This window comes from Chiloscyllium plagiosum, chromosome 45 (assembly GCF_004010195.1).
Source record: "Chiloscyllium plagiosum isolate BGI_BamShark_2017 chromosome 45, ASM401019v2, whole genome shotgun sequence".
Lineage (NCBI taxonomy): Eukaryota > Metazoa > Chordata > Chondrichthyes > Orectolobiformes > Hemiscylliidae > Chiloscyllium > Chiloscyllium plagiosum.
Genome location: NC_057754.1, coordinates 2,548,191 through 2,570,932, shown reverse-complemented (window position 1 = coordinate 2,570,932; position 22,742 = coordinate 2,548,191). Strand labels below are relative to the sequence as shown.

The window sequence follows — 22,742 nt, the reverse complement described above, 5'->3', positions numbered from 1 at the left end:
GCAGCCCATCAGGTCCACGTGTTTTAGTGGATCAGGCTTGAAGGGCTGAATGGGCTACTGTGCTCCTCTATTCTGCTTTCGAAGGGAATTGTATAAACACTTGAGATTTGCAGGAATATGGGAATCATTGTGCATGCATGGAATGAGCTGTCAGAGGAAGTAGGGGAGGATGGTACAACAGCATTTAAAAGGCACCTGGATGGGTATATGAATAGGAAGGGTTTAGATGGGCATGGACTCAATGCTGGAAAATGAGACTAGATTAGATTGGGATATCTGGTCAGCATAGGCATGTTGGACCAAAGGGTCTGTTTCTGTGCTGTACATCTGATTCTGATGTGCATGTTGCTGACAGGGCCACTGCTTGCGAACCCCTAATCCCTAATTTCAGAGGGCAGTTCAAAGTCCACCACATTGCTGTGTATGTGGTGTCACATGTAGGCCAGTCTGTGAAAAGGGCTCAGATTTCCTTCCCTCAACAATATTCACAGGTCACAAGATGTACAAGTGGAAGACTATTTGGCCCATCACGTTTGTGATCCAGCTGGGTTTAGGAGCACTCTGGTATTCTTGCCGATTCCCTATGATATTTATCTGGAGTTGGGATCCCTGCTTGTAGTGAATCCCAGCAGTGCATGTTCATGTGCACAAATGTGCCCCCGTTTGGTCACAATGGGAGTCCACATGTGAACTACCGTAAAACCTCAATTGTCTGAATTTCAGATTATCTGATTGAGATCTCAAGGTCTTGGTTTTTAAAATAAAAACTATCCATTATCTGAACAATGTTATCTGACAAAATATTCCCTGCCCAGGTTGTTCAGTACACTTTTTTTCTCCTGATTTCCCCAACACCACCTCCCAAAATACATGGCAGCCATTCAGATAGAGAAATATCTGACAGCAGCTGTTCAGTGGGATAGGGTATAATGCAAAATAGTGGATATCTGCTATTGAGGATACTGAGGTCAAAAAAAGTTTGGCTAGACTGCATTAATAAGAAACTCAATTTTTCAAATTATCAAAATTTGCTGCTGAAGTGAAAAATGCCCTCCCTTGGAAGCTGAAGTGTATAGAACCCAGTTAAAACCGATTTCCACGGTGTTTACATAATCTAAAGTGGTATCGCAGGCTAACTCCAATGTTTAAGTTTGATACACATTATTCAGTAAATATTTAATAAAGGCAAAGTTGCTGAGATTGAGCATTTAGCAGTTTCTCCCAGTCTTGAGCAACCTCCCTTCTTCCCCACCTGCCCTTCAAAAACCAGACTCATTCAATAATCATGGGTGAGGTGACAGCGCAAACCTGATATCACACTGCCTTTTGAGGTTAATACATCAGTTAATTGGTTGCCTTTGTATCCGATTGCATAACTATAATGTCATGTGACAATCTGGTCCCATGATAAGGAAGTATAAAAGTGTCACACTTTGAGCAGGATTTTGTGACCTCTCAACGCCATCGAGTTGTTCTCATCACAGGTGAGTGTAGGGGGTAAGAGTGCTTTAGAAAACTTGCAGATCGTGAACAGCAGGCTACGTCGCAGTCTGTTGTCAAAATGATTGTTAACAAGGAATGTTTGGTTTGAATATTCTGAGATTTGTGCAGTCAATAACTTGCCTTTATGTGCCATCTTTAACATGGTAAAATGTCTTGAGGCATTTAATTGGCAAGAAACAGCATTTGACACTGAGCCAGTTAAGATCATGATCCCCACCAAGCCTGCATCAAACTGTGGGCGGCACGGTGGCACAGTGGGTGGCACAGTGGCACAGTGGTTAGCACTGCTGCCTCACAGCGCCAGAGACCCGGGTTCAATTCCCGCCTCAGGCGACTGACTGTGTGGAGTTTGCACATTCTCCCCGTGTCTGCGTGGGTTTCCTCCGGGTGCTCCGGTTTCCTCCCACTGTCCAAAGATGTGCAGGTCAGGTGAATTGGCCATGCTAAATTGCCCGTAGTGTTAGGTAAGGGGTAAAGGTAGGAGTATGGGTGGTTTGCACTTCAGCGGGCGGTGTGAACTTGTTGGGCCGAAGGGCCTGTTTCCACACTGTAAGTAATCTAATCTAATAATCAAACTCTTTTAAAAGTGTCTGCCATTCTTCCCCTGTACCTGGGTTCAAGATCTGTAACTCCTTCACTGTCAGCCCTGCGGGTATCCTAACACTGCACGGGGGAAGCAGAATGCCTGTGATCCGATCTGTAGGTTCATGGTGTGTTGAGCCTCATGGGGCTGGGGGAGATTGCAGAAATGCTGGGGAATGAGTGGGTTTTACAAAGTTAAAATCAAGAAATTGCTGGCTGGGGAGCCAACACGTTCTCAAGTACAGGGTGATGTGGGTGGTGTTGACTGACTGGGTTTTGACTGATTTAGCAATGCTGGGAGAGTTTGAAACCTTTGGAGGACGGTGGACTTTGGCAGCAGAGTATTGGAGCAATCCGGTGCCTGAAGGACAGTGGTTCAAGTTTGCAAGTTTTGCATCGAATGCTGAGGGGTGATCTGAGGTTTATAAAATCATTGAAGGAGCATGAATATGGTAAATAGACAAGGTCTTTTCCCTCGGGTGGGGGACTCCAGAACTTGAGGGTTTAGTGTAAGAAGGGAAAGATATATAAAAGGGACTGAAGGGGCAACTTTTTCACAGACGGTAGTAAGTGTGTGGAACAAGCTGCCAGAGGAAGTAGTGGAGGCTGGTGCAATTGCAACATTTAAAAGGTGTCTGGATGGATATATGAATAGGAAAGGTTTAAAGGGATACGGGCCAGGTGGTGGCAAATGGGACTAGATTTAGGTTAAGATATCTGGTCGGCATGGACGAGTTAACCAAAGTGCTGTACATCTCTGACTCTGACCATGACTGTCCTGCATCTCTGCCAGTATGTGGTCTCCCTCTGTTGCTGTGGTTTAGATCAGTGATCCTCGCAGAAGCAGAACTGTTCCTGCTTTGTGTGGAGAACCTTTGACCCAGTCAGAGAGTGTATTGAACCATATTTTTGTTTTATTGCTGAAACTCCCAGACTGTTCCAACCAACAAAAGTTGACGGAATTATCTTTAGCATGGGTGTGTTGGAAGGAACGGTTAGAATCAAGGCTGTAATAGGCTCTAGGGGAGTGGAGCCTCCAGTTATGTTAATCACAAAACCTCTTTAATTATCACATTCTAATCTGGCCTTGGCTTCTGAGGTTAACCCCTTAATGTACCCCCCTCTCTTTCACACTGCTGCTTATAACCAACCTCTTCGACTCAGCCCCTTTTCTGTTTTACTTCATTCGGAGGATGTGGGTATCAAAGGCCAGCATTTACTGCCTATCCCTAACTGCCCTTGGAGAAGCTGGTGGGGAGCCACTTGAACTCCCCACTGCAATCTGTGTGGTGAAGGGACACTCATGGTGCTGTTGGGGAGGGAGTTGCAGGATTTTGACCCAGCGACAGCAAAGGAGTGGCAAAACCATTCTGATTCAGATGTGTGGCTTGGAGGGGCACTGCAGGTGTGATGTTCCCACCTATCTGCTGCCCACGTGATGGAGTCCAGGGATTTTAGAAGGCACTGTACATCGGTGGTGGGAGAAGTGAATGTTGAAGCCGGTGGGAGAGTTGCAGGGGGGGGGGGGCTGCTTTGTCCTGGATAGTGTCAATCTTTTGGAGTGGCATTGGAGCTGCCTTGCCCAAGTAAGTGGGGAGTATTCCAACACTGTTCCTTGTCGATGGTGGACCAGTTTTAGGAATAGCGGTGAGTGACTCGCCACAAATTACGTCTCCTTTTGTGGTCCAATGCCAAATTTTTATAACACTCCTGCACAGCACCTCAGGATGTTTGTTTATTTTGAGTCTATCCAAGTCCCTGAAGCCGCAACTCTGTCACAACAGAATTTATCCGAGATTTTCAGCGTTTCCCATTCCTTGCTCTGAAGGATATCTGCTTGGAGATCCCGCTCAGAAGGCTGCTCTGTCTGAACACTGCAGGAGGTGCTTAGTTCTCCAATTAATGTTCCGATAGATGTTTCCACCACTCAAACCTGTTGGCACACCACCCCATCGCCTCCATCCAGGGCCCCAAACACAGTTTCACCTGCCTCTCCTCCAATCTAGTTTACTGTAAGCGGTGCTCCCAATGTGGTCTTCTCTACATCCCAGGCACTACCCAATTTTAATTCCCTTTCCCACTCCCTTACCGACGTGACCATCCTCTACCACCTCCATTGCCACAGCGAATCAGACCGCAAATTGGAGGAACAGCACCTCATCTTCTGTGTGGGCAGACTACAGCCTGGAGGACTCAACACGGAGTTCTCCAATTGCAAATAACTTCCCTTCCCATTCCCCTACCTCCTTTCCCAGCTGCTTCCCCCTCCCTTCCATCCCTCTAATTGACCTATCCTTCCAGCTCTCGACCGGATTCATTCCTCCCATCAACCAACCAGGCCGTACCCTCTACTTGTGTTCACCTATCCCCACCCTACCACCCCACTCCTCTCCCCACCCCATCTTTATCTGCAGCTCCCCTTATACCCACCTCTAGCCCTGAAGAAGGGTTACACCTGAAATGTTGTCGTCTTCACTTCCTGGCTTGCTGTGTTATTCCAGCCTCCTGCTTGTCTACCTTCACTTCCCCTCCTGTCTCCTCCTGCTCGTGCCCTCTGGCGTTCGGCTTAAATGTCCGAACTTCATCTGTGTAAAAATGTACTTTATTCACAAACAAAATCTTAATGTGCATTCACAGGTACTGAAGTAGTTCTGTTGCGTGTCATCTCAGGCCATGAACACCAACTGTCACAATGTACCGAGGTTCATAGAGATCATCATAGAATCCCTTCAGTGTGGAAACCAGCCTTTTGGCCCAACAAGTCCGTACCGACCCTCAGAGCATCCCGCCCAGACTCATTCCCTTACCCTAAATCTACCCGCTAACCTTCACATCCCTGAAGAGATGGACAACTTAGTATGACCAATTCACCCTAAACTGCACATCTTTGAACTGTGGGAGGAAATCCACGCAGACACGGGGAGAATGTGCCAGCTCCCCACAGACAGTCACCGCAGCTGGAATCGAACCAGGGTCCCTGGTGTTGGGAGGTAACAGTGCTAACCACTGAGCCATCATGCCGCTCCAGGTTCTACCTGGCCCTGGTGTTGCTGGGACTGGCCTTGGCATGGCAGAAAGCTCCAAGTGGTTGGACCATTCCCTATCACCTAGTCCTTTTGTGGAAAAATTTGCAAAAAAGAAAACTACCTTTGACCACAAGTCCATCAGGAAGTGGTCAGGAGTAGTGTCCTCGATACCCTGGGGGGGCGAGGGGAGGGTAGATCCTGTCGCACGGTTCCCTGAGCAGACTGTCAAACTCATTCGGCAAAACGTCTCATCACCAGAACTTTCCACCAAGCACCAAGACGTAGCTTGGTTGATGGTGCCTGTCAGATCCTTCATGAAGCAGCTGATTGATTGGCTGGGAAGATGGTTTGGGAGGGTGGGAGTGGGGTGATTGGGTGTGGTGTAGTGGATTGGAGTGGTGGGGGGAGTGGAGGGGTGTTGTGGGAGGGGGTGGTGGGTGTGTGGGTTGGTGGGTGTGTGGGTTGGTGGCGGGTGTGAGGGGGTGGTGGGTGTGTGGGTTGGTGGGGGTGTGGTGGTGGAAGGTGCGGGTTGATGGTGGTACAGACTGTCGAACCTCCTGGAATATTCCTTTGCAATGAAGGTCTGGAGAAAGATGCTATGATTTTTGTCGAAGTTCACGTGATATGGGTCTCTGTGCTCTACAGTCAGTTCTCTAGGACGCACACCAAGACAATCATCGACAGAGTTTGGAGGATCATCGACTCGGTGAAAGATGCTCTTTGGTATGGCCCAACACTTGTTGGCCTTACAGTGTAAAGAGTTGATCTCGACCGGGTGCTGCAGACCGGTGCATTCCGAGGTCCAGGACTACGCGCTGAGGGATGCAGTAAAGCCTGGGACAGCTGCTGCCAAGACACTGGGGGAAGAGCATTCTCTGAGGTCTTCCTGCTGAGGTTTAACGAGTCTGTTCAGTTATCAGACCCTTTCATTGCCTCAATGCATGTGAATACTCTCCCACATGAGTAAGAAATGCCTTTGTTTCATTTTTGTATCTGTAGGGAGTGACCGAAATTCAGATCCCACGAAGCAAACATGAAGCTGCTAGCTGCCCTGGCTATCTGCTCCTCATTCTTCCTGGTGACTGCCAAAAACCAGCCTCAACCTTGTTGTGAGTACCTTTTTCTTAAACTACACTGCCTTGGATTCCAAGGCGATAGGATAGAGAGGGGAAACCATGCATCTTACAACTGGGACACCCGAATAACTGGGTCTTTCTTTCTGGCTGTTCTTTTGGTTCTCATTTCCCGAATATTCCAAAAAGTCCACTTGTGGCCCATGGGCTGCCATTGGATTGGCCAATGCTTCTTTACGACTGCGATGCACATTCGCAACACACTCTATATCCGACGTGCAACCCGAGCAAACCATTTCCAATGGAGTACACAGTGGGGACAAACTTCTCTCCGTGCACCAAGTTCCACGCTGAGGTCCCTCTATACGATTTCAATGCTGTTCATGTGCGCAGCTCCTCAGAAAGCTGGAGAAACTGAGCAGGCAGCATCTGTGGAGTGAGACCCAGTTAGTGTTTCTAGCCTAGCATGACTCTTCAGAGCTTTATCTCTGTTCTCCTCTCTCTCTCTCTCTCTCCCCTCTCTGTCTCTTTCTCTCCAAGGATGCTGCTGAGTTTCTCCATATTCAGTTTCCAGCACCTGCAGTATTTTGCGTTTACTCTCAAAGATCATGATGTAAAATCATATTGAGACATCTCAAAGCGAAACATGCACAAGTGGACTTTACAGTGCCTGCTGTAGCATTAAGGTTGTGATGTGCTTTTACAAAGTTTATGAATGATGGTCTTACAAGTGAAATACTGTGGCAGTTTGTCATAACTATCTCCAGGCGGACTGACTGGGAGACTATCCCAGTCCTGTTGCCTGTTGCTAAGCATGCTGGGATGATTTACAGGCCTGTTTGGTCAAAACTCTCCATCTGTAGCCAATGACCTAGCCTGGCACTCAAACCCAACACATCCAGCCCAGAGGCAGGATTATTGCCTACTGCACGACCAGGCTCCTTAATATGGGAGTGGGGCGTCATCAATTCAATGCCCTTTTTTTTTTTAGATTAGATTAGATTACAGTGTGGAAACAGGCCCTTCGGCCCAACAAGTCCACCCCTTGTTTTTGGAAGTTCCAGGGGAAATAATTGCTCCACGTTTAGCCAAATGGGAGCCCATTATGAACACTAGCAATTGGAATTAGGTCAGCCGAGTGAGCCTCGTAGAACGAGTTCCCTGATAACCCGTTCCAATCTGGGAGCCCTGGCTGACAGACAGGAGTGTCGGAGGTTTGTTCATTGAGAGATGGTTCTAAGGGAGCCAGACCAGTGTCAAGGACTATACACTTGTAAATAAAGGGTGACGGGACACCGGCCCCTGTGGGGTTTCTTCAGACAACTCGTTTGGATCGTCCACTTGGGGGCCAGGTTTTAACGAACTTTTCTGAAGGATAATGAGTAACAGGTAAAGAGCCCTCAGGTGTACCCGATCTTTCTCTCACCTCAACAGTCTGTACATCGCTACAAAACCTATCCTCCCTCCCTCTCTTATGTCCTTCCTACTCCAGACTTGTCTCCGATTTGCCTGGGAGAGCTTAAGAAAATTAGAGGAGAAACCCACAGGCTCACTAAGAGAAAGTTGCACTGGAATCTTCCTCTCCCGCCCTCTTAGGCAATGGAAAGATTCCAGGAGATCACATGAACTCAGTTTTATCTATAAATACATCTTTTGTCTATATATACACCCACACCACACCACACCCAAAACATTTTGTGACCTCTTGCGAAGTGCATAATGAGGCGCTGATTAGCGGAACTTTACAAAGTGCTAATGTGGATGGGAATAAATGACCTCCCCCTCCCCCGGTATGAATAACAGTCGGCCACTTGGTCCCTTTGAGCTCCTCTGCTATTTAATAACATCACAGCTATTCTGATTTTAACCTCTATCTCCACTCCAAATTCCTGCATATTCCTGATTAATCTTTCATCCCCCTCAGAGGACAATACTGGACTTTTTATTTCTTTATTTTCCAACTGAACCATCCATACCTAGGTACCTTGTACCAAAGATGGCACCGTAAGTATGGCAACTTGTCAACTTTTCACTATGAGGAGATGTGACAATAAAGCTAATTCAATTCCATGGTAATCCAGAATGTATCTACCTCTGCCATAAAGATATTGAATCCCACTTTGACATATGTCTCCTGACACACCTTTCCCATATAGATTCAAGTAGTCTAGGTGAAAGAAGACAGAGGGATCACTTGATGGAATAGTGTTGCCCCTTGTGGGAGAGTATAGGACAAAGGCACATGACTTAAAAGTGTGAGAGGAATGTTATTAAGCTGGAGAGAGTTCAGAAGAGATTTACCAGGATGTTGCCGGGTTTGGAAGGTTTGAGTTACAAAGAAAGGCTAGGACTTGTTTTTCACTGGAGCGTAGCAAGTTGAGAAGTGACCTTTATAAAAGTTTATAAAATAATCAGGGGAATAGGGATAAATTGAATGGCAAGTGTCCTTTCCCTAGGATGGGAGAATTTCAAGTAGTGGGACACATTTTTAAGGAGAGAGATTTAAAGACATGAGGTTCGTGTGTGGAATGGCCTTCCTGAGGAAGTGGTGGATGTGGGTACAATTACAACTTTTGAAAGACACTTGGCTATGTACAGAAATAGGAAAGGTTTGGAGAGGATATGGGCCAGGAGCAGGCAGGTGGGACTAGTTTAGTTTTGGGATCATGTTCGTCATGGACTGGTTGGACCCAAGGATCTGTTTCCATGCTGTTTGACTCTGTGCACGGTCTCCCGTTTAGAACAGAGATTAGGAGGAATTTTCTGAGTGTTGAATGTGTGGAACACTCTCTCTTGGCCAAGATTGGGGTTGGGGAGAGAGAGAGACTTGTCGTTTATGTGATATTGTTCCAAGACAGGATAGCATGTGATCTCAGATGGAAACTTTTCCACCTGATAATCACAGGTAAGTATAAAGTTGTGAAAGGACATGGGGGATTGATGGTGTAAGTGCAGTGGATGGAATTCAGTGTGAAGAAAGTGAGAAGCCGGACATTTCAAAGCCAAGGAGGGTGAATTGGGAAACTTTATTTTTCGCCAACGAGATGTGGAAATATGAAAGAATTTTGGATATGTGGCATTTTAACCATGAGACGGTAGACAAGCACAAAAAATAATTTAAAAGGTGGAATGATGGCTTTTATCCAATGGAGAACAGGAAAGAAGTAATGTTTCAGTTATATCCCAGTTTTGGATAATTTTAGAGTGCTAGGTTCCACTTTGTGTACGGAGTGTCAGGAAAATTCTCTTGACCTTGGTGCGGGTACGGTGCAGGTTGAAGGAGATGGTACAGTCATGTTAATGAAAGAGGTCTAAGTATCGATTAACACCTCGGGTAGTTTGTTTGACACAGTTATGAAGCAGACGTTACAGCAAGCTAACGGGTTACTGTCTATCCAGCTTGCCAGGCAGAGTCATAACATTGTATACACATGGGACATTGGAATTCTTAAAAGTGAACTTTCAGATGCAAGATGTGCGTATAATAGAGTCTAGATTAGAGTGGTACTGGAAAAGCACAGCAGTTCAGGAAGCATCCAAGGAGCAGTAAAATCGACGTTTCGGGCAAAAGCTCTTCATCAGGAATACAGGCAGAGAGCCTGAAGGGTGGAGAGATAAGTGAGAGAAGGGTGGGCCCTTCAGGCTCTCTGCCTGTATTCCTGATGAAGGGCTTTTGCCCGAAACATCGATTTTACTGCTCCTTGGATGCTGCCTGAACTGCTGTGCTTTTCCAGCACCACTCTAATCTAAACTCTGGTTTCCAGCATCTGCAGTCATTATTTTTACCTAGTACACATAATAGATATCTGGACTTAACAAGGTTAAAATAACAAAAAACAATTTCTATAATATGTTTTGGACCAGGTCACACCCCCTCAAAATTTTAAGAAGGTAGCTTAGACTCTAATTTTGTTTCTTTTTATAAAAATAAATGCTGTGTTCCAGATGCAATTCGATTGGTCAAACTACTCGAAGTTAAGCAAAACACAATTTATTCAAACACGATAGTTAAAATACAACAAAAGAGAAAGGAAGTTGGAATAATTTAACTCTATTGGAAAACTTAACAGAATAATGGAAACAGTAACTATTACTAATTGACTGTTCCAATACAGTAGCATCCAAAAACACGCCCTTGGCAAAAGGCAAAATCAGAAAACAGATTTTGTCTCACATGCAATCGAGCAGCCCAGCTTTTGACTGCAATCGAGAGATGGAAAAAATATCTTCCGCTTCAATCCCCCAACGGCAACTGCTGCTGAAAACTAAAAACTAAACATTCCAGGTTCTGTGGATGGAAGCTGGACCACACCCATTCAGGCTGCTTCTATTGTTCCAGCTTTCTTTTTAAAAAAAACAACCAAGGCTTCACAGGATATTTATTTTCTCATAGACTGTTGTTCCAAGACACCTATTGACAAAACGTTTCAACAGGGTGACTCTCTTTGTAGCAAGACTCCCCTACGTGGAGTTTGGATCAAGGCTCTTGCCTTATCAGATGCAGAAGATCCATAAGAAATATTGAAGTAGGGAGGATTTGCTAGAGTTGTACAGAGTCATACCTGGCACATAGGAAGATGGCTGTGGTTATAGAGTCACAGAACCATAGAGTCAGACAGCAAGGGAACAGACTCTTCGGTCCAACTAATCTACGCCAACCATGTTCCCATTCCAAACTGGTCCCTCCTGCCTGCTCCTGGCCTATATCCCTCCAATTCTTTCCTACTCATGCACTTATTTCCTTTGTCTGTGTAAAGAACTAGTGCACATAAATGTAAAATAGAAACTAATAGCTCAAATACAGAACTTAATAATTTCTTGACAATGATGTGGAAATTGCACACATGAGTGACATGAGAGCAGATCACGTCAATGCATTTAAAGAGAGGTTTCATATGTGACAGAGGGATAAGGGGATCTGGGAACCAATGTGGGCAGAGCCCATTAGAATGGAGGAAACCCAAGTGGAATATAATTTCTGGCAGAGTCTACTTGGGCTGAATGGTCTCTGTTTCTGAAAATCTAGTGGCTTGACAGTGGAGAATGGTAAACGTGTACAATGATCCACTCGAATAGACCTGTGCTGCCTATACCAGAGCTTTTCCTTTACTTTGTATGTTGCAGATGGACCCAAGCTTCTGGAAGGTCAAATGGTCACCGTGAGTATCAGGATCATAATGTTTGGTGTCTCTGATTCCGCCCCCCTCCCCCCCAGAGTTTTGAGGAGGGGCATTGAATCATAATGTCTGTGTGCCCATGCCTGCCTGAAGCCAAGTGTGTTTACATGCAGGACCCCTCTCCTCCGCAAAGGACATGTCCAACCAGTGCACCTTGATCAATTCAACAAAAACATGGAATGACCACTCTTTCCTGGCGCCTTTGAACCTAAACCCGTGTCGGGTTGATGATTGGTCATTGGGTACGTTCTCTGCAGCAACACCGTGACTAAGCAGAGTCACTTGCCCACCAAACAGCAGCCTATTGTGCAGTTTACATTGTTGTTCCCCTTGTAGCTTTTGAATGTTTTGCCATCCGGTCCTGCTGAGTGCAAGACAAAACGTGTCAACAGGGTGACTCTCTTTGTAGCAAGACTCCCCTACGTGGAGCATTGTGTGTTTGGATCAGGGCTCTGGCCTTATCAGATGTAGGAAGTCCATAAGAGATATTGAAGTAGGGAGGGCTTTGCTAGAGTTGTACAGAGTCATACCTGGCACATAAGAAGATGGTTATCAGAACTTTATGATTCTGTGACTCTGTAACCACATAACCAGCAAGGAAACAGACTCTTCGGTCCAACTAATCCATGCCAACCATGTTCCCATTCCAAACTGGTCCCTCCTGCCTGCTCCTGGCCTATAACCCCAAATCTTTCCTATTCATGCACTTATTGACATTTCTTTTAAATGTAACTGTAGCTGCATCCACCATTTCCTTTGGCAGTTCATTCCACACACAAACCACTCTCTGTGAAAAAGTTGCCCTTCAGGTCCCTTTTAAGTCTTTTAAAACTGAGCCCCCCAGATTTGAACTCTCCCACCTGAAGGAAAAAACCCTTGCTATTCAAGTTATCTGTGCCCCTCGTGATTTTATAAACCACGATAAGGTCCCCTCTTAACCTCCTAAGCTCCAGTGAAAAAGTCCCAGCCTATCCTTATAATTCAAACCCTCCAGTCCTGGCAAGTAAATCTTTTCTGAACCCTTTACAGTTTAGTAATATCCTTCCGATAACAGGGCGACCAGAACTGGACACAGTATTCCAGAAGAGGTCTCACCAAAGTCCTGTACAACCTCAACATGACATCCCAACTCCTGCACTCAAAGGTCTGAGCAGTGAAGAGAAATATACAAAACGCCTTCTTAACCACCCTGCCTACCTGAGACCCAAACTTCAAAGAATTATGTATCTGAAACCCGAGGTCCCTCTGTTCTGCAACACTACCCAGGGCCTTACCATTAATTGTATAATGGTTTTAATTGTAAAAGTCCTGCCCTTGTTTGTTTTACCAAAATGCACAACCTCACGTTTATCTAAATAAAACTTCATTTTCCACACCCCAGCCCATGATCCAATTGATGAAGATCCCTTTGTAATGTTAGCGGTGGCACCAATTTTGGTGTCATCCACAAAATTACTAACCATGCCTCCTAAATTCTCATCTGAATCGGTCGTATATATGACAAGCAGAAGTGGATCTTATAAAATTGATAACGTGTGTATTTTGGAATAATCAAACCAAAACAATTGTCTTCGGCCTGTCATCTTGGCTCCAGGACATCTCTGTGTGAGTTCCTCAGGGGTAGTGTCCTGGGCCCACCCATCTCCAACTGCTTCGTCAATGACCTTCCCTCCATCACCACTTCTGACCTTATGATACTTGCTGCTTGTTCGACTCCTCAGAGACTGAAGCAGTCCCCATGTTCGAGTGTATAGGTTTGCATTTCCATCTAACAAGCAGCGCACATGCCACGCAAGGGCCGGGCAATCATTATTTCCAATAGGAAAGCGCCACACCGTCGTCCTCGATGTTCAAAGGCATTAACATTGCTGAATCCCCATTTTTTTAATTGCATAGTCCTAGTGAACCATCATGCTACACTCACGCTCTCTCTCTCTCTCTCTCTCTTGAGGGAGAGAGAGATAACTGGTTGTGGTTAAACCTAAAGATCACCATGCCTTGGTTGAGGGGCAAGGTTGATAAGCCTATGACAACTTTACCTTTACACCTACCTCACAATTAATGTCTTAGGGTGGTACCAATGATCAGAAACTGAACTGGGCCAGCCATATAAACACAGCGGCTGCAAGAGCAGGTTAGAGGCTGGGAATCCTGCATCGAGAAACTCACCTCCTCACCCCTCTTTCCCCTACCCCCCCCCCCCGCCCCCCAAAAGCCTATCCACCACTTACAGGGCATAAGTCAGGAGTGTGATGGAATAATCCCCACTTGCCCCTGGATGGGGACAGCTCCAACAACACTCAAGAAGCTCGACACCATCCAGGATGCAGCAGCCCATCTGATTGGCACCCCATCCGCAAATACCCACTCCCTTCACCACCGACACTCAGTAGCAGCAGTGTGTACTATCCACAAGGTGCACTGCAGACACTCACCAAGGCTCCTTAGACAGAACCTTGTGAACCCAGGAGAAGGACATGTGGGAACACCACTCCCTGCAGGTTCCCCTCTGAGCCACGCACCATGTTGCTGTTCCTTCACTGTCACTGGGTCCGAATCCTTGAGCTCCCTCCCAAACAGCACTGCAGCTTGGCCTTACACCATATGGAGCACTGTGGTTCAAAAAGCCAGCTCCCCACCACCTTCCCAGGAGCAATCATTGCTGGCTCTTAAAGAGAGAGAATTGGATGCTGTCTCCATTTTCTCGTTTTATCAGCCTTTCCTGCTATTTCCTTTCCCCCTCCTGTTGGCGTTGACTTCCTCCTTTACCAATGACTGCACCGATGCCTTAGGGACTGTAACGATCAATTACCACCACCTCATCATTTGAGAGATCTCTATCCCTCTCGAAGAGAAAAGAGCCTTATCTTTCCCCCCACCCCCATCCAGAAAAACAGCTGCTGTAGACTTTTTCTCACGGGTATAACGTTTTCCAGTGCTGGTCTCATCCTTCTCAGTTTTATTTTATAGTTCGACCCAAGCAAACACTTTGAGATGTGGTCCAAGTTCGCCTTTGACGGGATACAAAAGAGGATATGCACCAAAAGTGTGCTGATGATGGACAAAGGCGTTAAGATCTCTGTGTACAATTTCCTCCTGTACAAAGAGGTGAGTTTACAGACCAAGAGGCTTCTGATTGATGAGGTAACGCCCCTCCCATCATCCTGACAAGGAGCCCTAAGCGGCTCCCACTACATGCAGCAGCATTCCGTATCATTGTTTCACGGTGAGGGATAGAAATACTGGGATATCTTCCATTCAGACTTCAAACACCAAGCTCCACATCACCTCTACACTGTCCCCCATCAAACACTCCCCAGGACAGGGACAGCACAGGGTTAGATACAGAGTAAAGCTCTCTCCACACTGTCCCCCCATCAAACATTCCCAGGGCAGGGACAGGGACAGCACAGGGTTAGATCCAGAGTAAAGCTCCCTCTACACTGTCCCCCCGCCATCATACACTCCCAGGGACAGGGACAACATTGGGTTAGATACAGAGTGAAATTCCCTCTACACTGTTCCCCATCAAACACTCCCAGGACAAGTACAGCACAGGGTGAGATACAGAGTAAAGCTCTCTCTACACTGTTCCCCCATCAAATACACCCAGGACAGGGATAGCACGGGGTTAGATAGTGGGTAAAGTTCCCTGCACAATGTCCCTCATCAAACACACACAGGACAGGGACAGCACAGAGTTAGATATAGAGTAAAGCTCCCTGTACACTGTGAGCAAGTCACATTGCTATTATTGTTTAGGACTCGGACTGTGAAGTGTTGAAAGATGTATCACATTGAGCTTGATCTGTATTCAGTGATGTTTGAAGGCTGTGAGGAAACCTGCTTTCCGATTTAATTTCAGATTTGGTCTTTGTGAGATGTTGGAGATTTTGTTTGTCTACATGCATTGAAATGGGTTCTTTAAAATCATTGAGGTGACCGGTTCAGTGCATCAGAAATTAATGGCAAGAGTCAAGAACCACAAAGTCAGAACTTTATTTCAATTATATCCCGTCTTCTTGCCTTACCTTACCTTCCTTTTCTCTCCTCTCCTTCTGAGTAACGCTTGATTCTTCTACTGTTCTTAAAAAAACAAATCATTTTCCATCTGTAAAGTTTACTCCCGATGCACAGTGCCTCAGTGGTTAGCACTGCTGCCTCCCAGTACCAGGATCCCGGGTTTGATTCCACCCTTGGGCGACTGTCCATGTGGAATTTGCACATTCTCCCCGTGTCTGCGTGGATTTCCTCCGGGTGCTCCGATTTCCTCTCTCAGTCCAAATAGGTGCAGGTTAGGTGGATTGGCCGTGTTGAATTGTCACAGTGTTCAGGGACGTGTAGGTCAGTTGTATTAGTCAGGGGTAAATGTAGAGCAATAGGGTAGGGGAATGGGTCTGGGAGGGTCAGTGTTGACTTGTTGGGCCAAGTGCCTGTTTCCGCATTGTAGGGATTCTATTCTGTATGTCAGATTGAAATAGCTCTGTAAATCATTGTTAAAGAAGTCCCCTATGTAAACAATTGTGTCACGATAGTTGCATGGTATAGCTGCTAGGTGACACTGTCACTCTACTGTCTACAACATTGCACCATTGGAGTTAGAACAGAGAAACTGCTTGGTCAATCATCGATTTAATCTTCAATGAATTAATTTAAAAAGTAAAATTAATGAATTAACACACTTTACAACAGCAGTATGTGTGGGATGTTGAGCACAGAATAACTCAATGGATGGAAGAGCGAGGTCTAGCCCTTCCCACTGGGGTGGTGGGCAGTTGGCCAGAGGTTCTGATCTGTCGAACTGGGTGGTATTGTAAAGTTCCCTTGTGTAACTCCTCTCTGTTTCTCTCCTCTACTTGCAGAACATTATGTTCCAATTCTACCCCCAAAATAATACATGTGTGAAGACTCCTCTCCGTGTTCCATTCCTGCCCATTGCAATTCCCCGCAATGCAACATTTGTTTCTCAGATCTACATCGGAGGCTCCTCTGCTCCAAGAGAGGGGATACTGGCCAATGTTTGGAGTGGCGAAATTAACACTGGTAAGAGCGTGGGTGGATTCCTATTTAACCTCCTCCTTCCTGCTTATCTCTCTCTCTCGCGCGCGCGCTCTCTCATTACAAGAAAGCCCCTTGAGCTCCCGAGCTGAACGGGACCCTTTCTTTGGAGAGCACGGTGTGCCAGTTAAGTGCTGGCCTCCCCCTTCAATCAGATTCCAGGTGAGAGCTGTGAAATCCTCCTTAATGATCATTTCTTCCCCCTCATCCCCTGTCAGAATGTTGAAGGATACCATCCTGTTGGCCTGACAACCAGGTTTGAACCTCCTCTGGTCTGCATGCCAAAGGATCCTCTGAAAAGGAGGAGATCATTTAGCCCCTTCATCACCTTCCACCATTCCATGAAACAATGGCTGCCCTGTCATCCTGGCCTTGACATCTATGATTGACTCAACATCAACTGCCCTTTTTTATTTTCCAAGATTGCTAAGGACCTGTCCTTTGTGTACAGACATTTACAATCTTTCTTGAAAGATCTGATGTTATGTCTCATGATCAACAGGTCAGTCTACCTTAAAGAGATATGCCGATGATATTGTCAGTGTACCATAACTGAGGGTGCAGAGATCTCATACTCTTTCTTATCCCAGGATCCCTTGAGGCATGACATGCTGCTGAAAGCATGTTGCTCTTTGTAACCTTAACTGCACATGAAGAATGTAGTGTCTACATCTAATAGGTAGAAGTGGGTACTGAGATTAGAGTCAAGATTAGAGTGGTTCTGGAAAAGCACAGCAGGTCAGGCAGCATCCAAGGAGCAGGGAAATCGATGTTTTGGGCAAATGCCCTTCATCAGGAATCAGTTGTTCTAAATGTCTATTTCTCAATGACACCCTATCAATGCCCAGTTTCTTATGATGTTAACATGAACCTTACCACATCAGATAAAGTACCCTTTTGGAGACTAGCTGTCCCTGAGGTTAACATGGTTGTCTTCAGAAGCCTCCGCAATTTTGCTGTTAGATATTTGGAAAACTAATTGAAGGGCAACCAGACAACAACCTTGGACAATAGGGAATTCAGACACTGCAACTATTTGTCGCTCTTCAGTATCGGTTTTTGAGAGGACAGTCATCTGTACAGATTTGTAGACAGGACACTAATCATCAAGACAACATGTTTTCAAACATTAGACTGTTATTTCAAAATAGAAGAAATTTCTAGGAGTGCCTTACTTAAAAAGCTAATTATCCATTCAGCCGAAAGTGAAGACTGCAGATGCTGGGGGAGATCAGAGTCAAGATTAGAGTGGTGCTGGAAAAGCACAGCAGGTCAGGCAGCAACCGAGGAGCAGGAAGATCGACGTTTCGGGCAAAAGCTCTTCATCAGGATACCTGGTGAAGGGCTTTTGCCCAAAATGTCGATTTTCCAGCTCCTCGGATGCTGCCTGACCTGCTGTGCTTTTCCAGCTCCACTCTAATTGTCCATTTAGCTGAACCAAAGAGTTACCAACCTGTACTGAAGCACAGATGGTACTCTTTCTCTCTTTAAAAGGAACAAGCATAAGAGGCTGGCAGAGCAAATTACAGCAGATGCTGGAATCTGTGCTGAAAATAAAAAAAGCTGGAGATCACAGCCGGTCAGGCAGCATCCATGGAGACGAAGCAAGGTAGCGTGCCAAGTCTAGATGACTCTTCGTCAGAACTGTTAGCTCTTCATCGAAGCGTTTGCTTGCCCTCTCAATATAAGAGGCTTGAGACTCTTTAAAAATAAAAGACGGCCAAATGATCCGAAAAGTATAGTTCCAAAGCTCCTCCAGAAGAAAATCCGCTTAAAACCTGGAGCGGGTGTCCAGTGAAAACATGAATCTTCACTGAATTATAACTGTTCGAACAACAGGCAGATCGATATTACAGATCGAGTGGTAGGTGATCCAGAAAAGATTGGAGTTGCGCTTGAAGCCCAACTCGAGAGAAGAATGATCTTTAGGATTAGTAGACACCAACCCCAGGAGCCCATTGGTCAGTTCCACAGCCAAGGGTGATTATGACCTTCCCAAAGAGGAACTGTCTTGAGAGGTTCCTCGAACTGGTCACCATCTCTACATCTGTTTCACTCCTTTAGGAAGGACCTTGTGGGCACGTGCAAGGGCCAGAACATTGAATTGCTTGAGGATGAATCCAAGTGTCAAGTCAAGGTGGCAAACCAACCAGCATTGCAGCCAAAATTATTACAACAGTCAGCAAGTGCACCAAACCACCAGCATCTGTTAACGTTGTGGTCTGTCCCACCTACCCAAACGTGCCCCAAGCTTTTCTGATATGCAGGTGGCACCAAGGGACAGCGGGCTCTCCTGGTGAGGAAATCTGATTCCAAAGCCTGAGCCAGACCCAAAACAAACCACAGGTGACCCTCAAGCTGGTACAAAGGTGCATGAATAGAAACCCATCGGCAAAGTACAGAGCTAACCAAGCAAAAGGTCAATTTCAGAAGACGACAAATTAAAAGCTACAAACCAACATGGGAGCTAGTGCCTGCATAGTACAACTCTTCATCCGGGAAGGCATGTACCTAGTGGCACTTTGTGGGTCAAGTCACTAAAGTGTTATCAGAGCAAAGGCCTGCTCTCTCATTAGTAAGAGATGGTTGGTGGTGGATTAGCGTGAGGTCACCACATTTCAGATGAGGGGAAAGGTTGAGAAGAGCCCATCATGGTAACCTCAGCCAGTGTGGGAATTGAACCCATGGTGTTGGCATCATTCCAACCAGCTGTCCAGCCAATTCAGCTGGCCAGCCCCGACCCCATGGTGCAGCCTACAAGAACCCACCTCACGGAGTTCAACAGGTCACGAACTGTGTGTGTTGGTAGACTCTCGATGCAATGCGGTCCACCACCTCCCCTGGGCTTTCTGAAATGGTAACTCCACTGACCCCCATGTAGTTATAAATTCAAGCGATTCTTCTCATGCTTCCCCCCCCCACCCTCCATGATGGAACAGTCTGCACGTGATGCAATCAAATCAGTCAACCTCTGTCCAAATGGAGACAAAAACAGATATTTCTGGAGAAGCTCAGCAGGTCTGGCAGCATCTGTGGAGAGAAACCAGAGTTAATGTTTTGCGTCAGGTGAACCTTTTTCAGAACTGGGCAGTTGACATAACCCTGTCTTTACCAATGTGTGTTTTTTCTCCCCCACCCAGTGCACTACATGGCGACGTTCACGGAGGTCGGCTGTCTGCCCGTATCTGAGGTCATTTACACCAAGGAGACTGGCTGGGTCACTGAGATGTGAGTAGCTTGACGTTCTCTCTGCCTTTGTCCTTTTATTCATTCATTCCCTCCCCCAGCATCTCACCCCCTCCAATCCTCTCTGTTCCCACGCCTGTCACTCGCTGGGCTGCATGGCGAAATGTCCTGGGGTTGGTGACTGGGTAGGCCAAACTATGGCCACTGAACCTGGCTCTCTCCTCCCACAGCAGCACATGAACACACTGAGATATCAGCTGGGGGGGAGAAGGGTGGGGGGGTAAATGTGTGGAGTTAGCTCTGTTTCCCTCCCCTCACCCGTCCCCAGCTCCCTCAGCCCAGAGATACCAGAACCACTGCTGCCCTTCAAATGCAAACACGGCACTCTACAACCACTGAAAAGTTACAGCGCAGAAAGAGGCCATTCAGCCCCTCGTGTCTGTGCCGAGGAAACTAGCCGCCTGCTCAAATCCCATTGAGCAGCAGCCGGGGGTCTGTAACCCTGCAGGTTCCAGCTCTTCAGGAGCAGACCCAGCTTCATTTTAAATGAGTGAAGGGGTTTCCTGTCGCAAACACTGAACTGGACAGAGAATTTCAGACACCCACCAGTCTCTGGGTGAAAAGATTATCCCTTTCGTCCCCTCTAATCCTTCTGCGAGTAACCTTAAATCTGTACCCCTTTGGAAGTTGACCACGAGGAATAGACAGAAGTGAGGACGACCGCAGATGCTGGAGCTCAGAGTCGAGAGTGTGGTGCTGGAAAAGCACAGCAGGTCAGGCAGCATCCGAGGAGCAGGAGAGTCAACGTTTCTGGCAAAAGCCCTTCATCAGGAATGGCTTTTGGCAGAAACGTGGACTCTCCTGCACCTCAGTTGCTGCCTGACCTCGTATGCTTTTCCAGCACCACACTCCCGACACTAAAGGAACAGATCTGTCCGCTCTCCCCAATCCCCTCATTATTTTGTACAGCTTGATTAAGCCAGCCTTCAGCCTCCTCTGTTCTAAGAGGAAACAACCCTAAACTATCCAATCTTTCTGCATCGCTGCACTTTACAAACCCTGCAAACATTCTTGTAAATTTCCCCTGTACGTCCTGTAATGTGGGGACCAGAACTGTACAGAAACCTCTAGCTGTGGCCTTACTAGTGTCTGGTACAGCACCAGCATTGCATCCCTACCCTTGCATTCAGAACCAGTGACAGAAGGCATCCCAAATACTTTCTTTAATTCCTTATCTCCACAACGTTCCACCTTCAGGGACTTGTGGGTGTAATGTCCAAGGTGTCTCCCCTCCTCTACCCTGTCAATACCCTCCTTGCTTGCTGAGTTTCCTTTGCTCTGTTTTTTCTTCCCCAACCCAGAACTTTCAGATTTGTCACACACACCCCACCACCACCAACGCAATCAAACCATCTTCCTGCAATCGACACCCATCCTCTTTGTTATCAGTCAGCACCACACTCTCGACCCGGACAATCTGCATATTTCCTAATTGTGCCTCCCACATTTAAGCCTAAATCATTAATACTTTGAGCAGACAGCATGGGGACCCAACTCTGTGAGCCCCTGTGGAACACCACTAGAAACCACTTTCATCCATCATCCTTTATCCTTCATTTCCTGATGCCGAGTTACTTTGGATCCATCTCGTCCCATTCCCCTTGTCTGCCACTTGGGGCCTTGTCTGAAGGGAGCTGATTCAAACCCGCATTCACTGCACTACCCTCCCCAATCCCCCGTGTTACATCCTCAGCAAATTAAAGTAGCATGATACAACCTTCCCTTAGCCAAACAATGCTGACTATCCTGGATTAATCAATGCCTTTCTAAGTGACTGTTTCTCTCAATTGATTTTTTTGAAAAGTAATTTGCCCGCTACTGAGGTCAGACCGAGTGATCGATAATTATACGGCCTATCCCTCACATATTTGGTCCCTTAAACAAAGGGACAGGCATGACCTTCCTGCACACACCAACCCCCATGGAACCACTCCGAGCACAAAACATTTGGACTTGTAGAGAAGACGATAAAATGTGGAGCAGGAAGGGCACAGCATTGGAGGAGCAGGAAAGTCGACATTTTGGTTCGGGACCCTTCATCAGGACTTGTAGGGAATCTCTGCAGTCGGCCTATTGAATTTGCAATGACCCTCCAATGAGCATACCATTTCCCCCATCCCTGTAACCCTGCGTTTACCATGGCTAAACCCCCACCCCACACCCACAACCTGCACGTCCCTGGACGCTTAGCATGGCCAATCTACCTTAACCTGCACAACTATGGACGATGAGAGGAAACCCACGTGGACACATGGAGAATGTGCAAACTGCCATCCAGACAGTCAAACTGAGGGCAACCCACAAGCCCACCCCCACAGCACCAGTACTGAGGAGCTTCTCCCATCTACCTGGGAGTCTGTCTCAAGGTGCCTGTGACAGTGCAGCACTCCAGCAGCAGCACCACACGAGTCAGCTTGAGGGTCAGGAGGGAGACTCGACCTTTCTGACCTTGAGCCACTGCTTTCCCATGTCTGGCACTGGCTGCTGTTATGACCTACCTGCGTCACCAGAGGGAGCATGGGTACCATTTCTGGGCTGGGAAGGTGTGCTGCAGTGAGATTCCCTGCTCAGGGACACACACTGGTCCCTGCAAATGGGGATGGGGCCTGGAGCCTTCCATTCTCAAACAGCTGTCTTGTGCAATACACAGACCCTGAGAACACAGGAGATCATTCAAAACGCAGCCTCGACTCACCACAGATGGAGAGGAATATCCCTTGTTCTCATTCCCTTGTGTTGTAGGGGGGCACTGGGTCTAAAATCAACAGGAGAGGAGCTGAGGGAGATGTATGATAAATGATCCCCCAACCTGATTTCCCTCCATGGACCTCACTTGTACAACAGAGGCCACAGGTCCGCGCTGCAAGTCCTGAGTGCACAACTCGGGGAGATAGTGAAGGCTGTTGCTTCTGAGTAAGTCAGTGTTCCTCCATAATGTGTGACAGCCCCTACACCCCCTTCCAATCTCTGTCACCTCCTCCAACCTCACTAGCCCTCCCTATCTCTGTAACCCCATCCAGCCCCTACACCCCTCCCTATCTCTGTAACCCCCTCCAGCCCCTACACCCCCTCCCTAT

General features: G+C 46.8%; 1 protein-coding gene across 1 annotated transcript in view; it reads left to right on the top strand.

The window, feature by feature from the left end:
• Positions 1-1,385: 1,385 nt before the first annotated feature.
• LOC122543812 (mammalian ependymin-related protein 1-like) overlaps positions 1,386-22,742 on the top strand; it is a 24,707-nt gene continuing 3,350 nt past the window's right edge. Inside the window, exons 1-6 of the mRNA XM_043682602.1 lie at positions 1,386-1,484; positions 6,111-6,220; positions 11,309-11,343; positions 14,332-14,469; positions 16,224-16,404; positions 19,560-19,647. Coding sequence (XP_043538537.1) covers positions 6,145-6,220; positions 11,309-11,343; positions 14,332-14,469; positions 16,224-16,404; positions 19,560-19,647 — 518 coding nt within the window. The 5' untranslated portion in view covers positions 1,386-1,484; positions 6,111-6,144. The remainder of the gene's footprint in view (positions 1,485-6,110; positions 6,221-11,308; positions 11,344-14,331; positions 14,470-16,223; positions 16,405-19,559; positions 19,648-22,742) is intronic.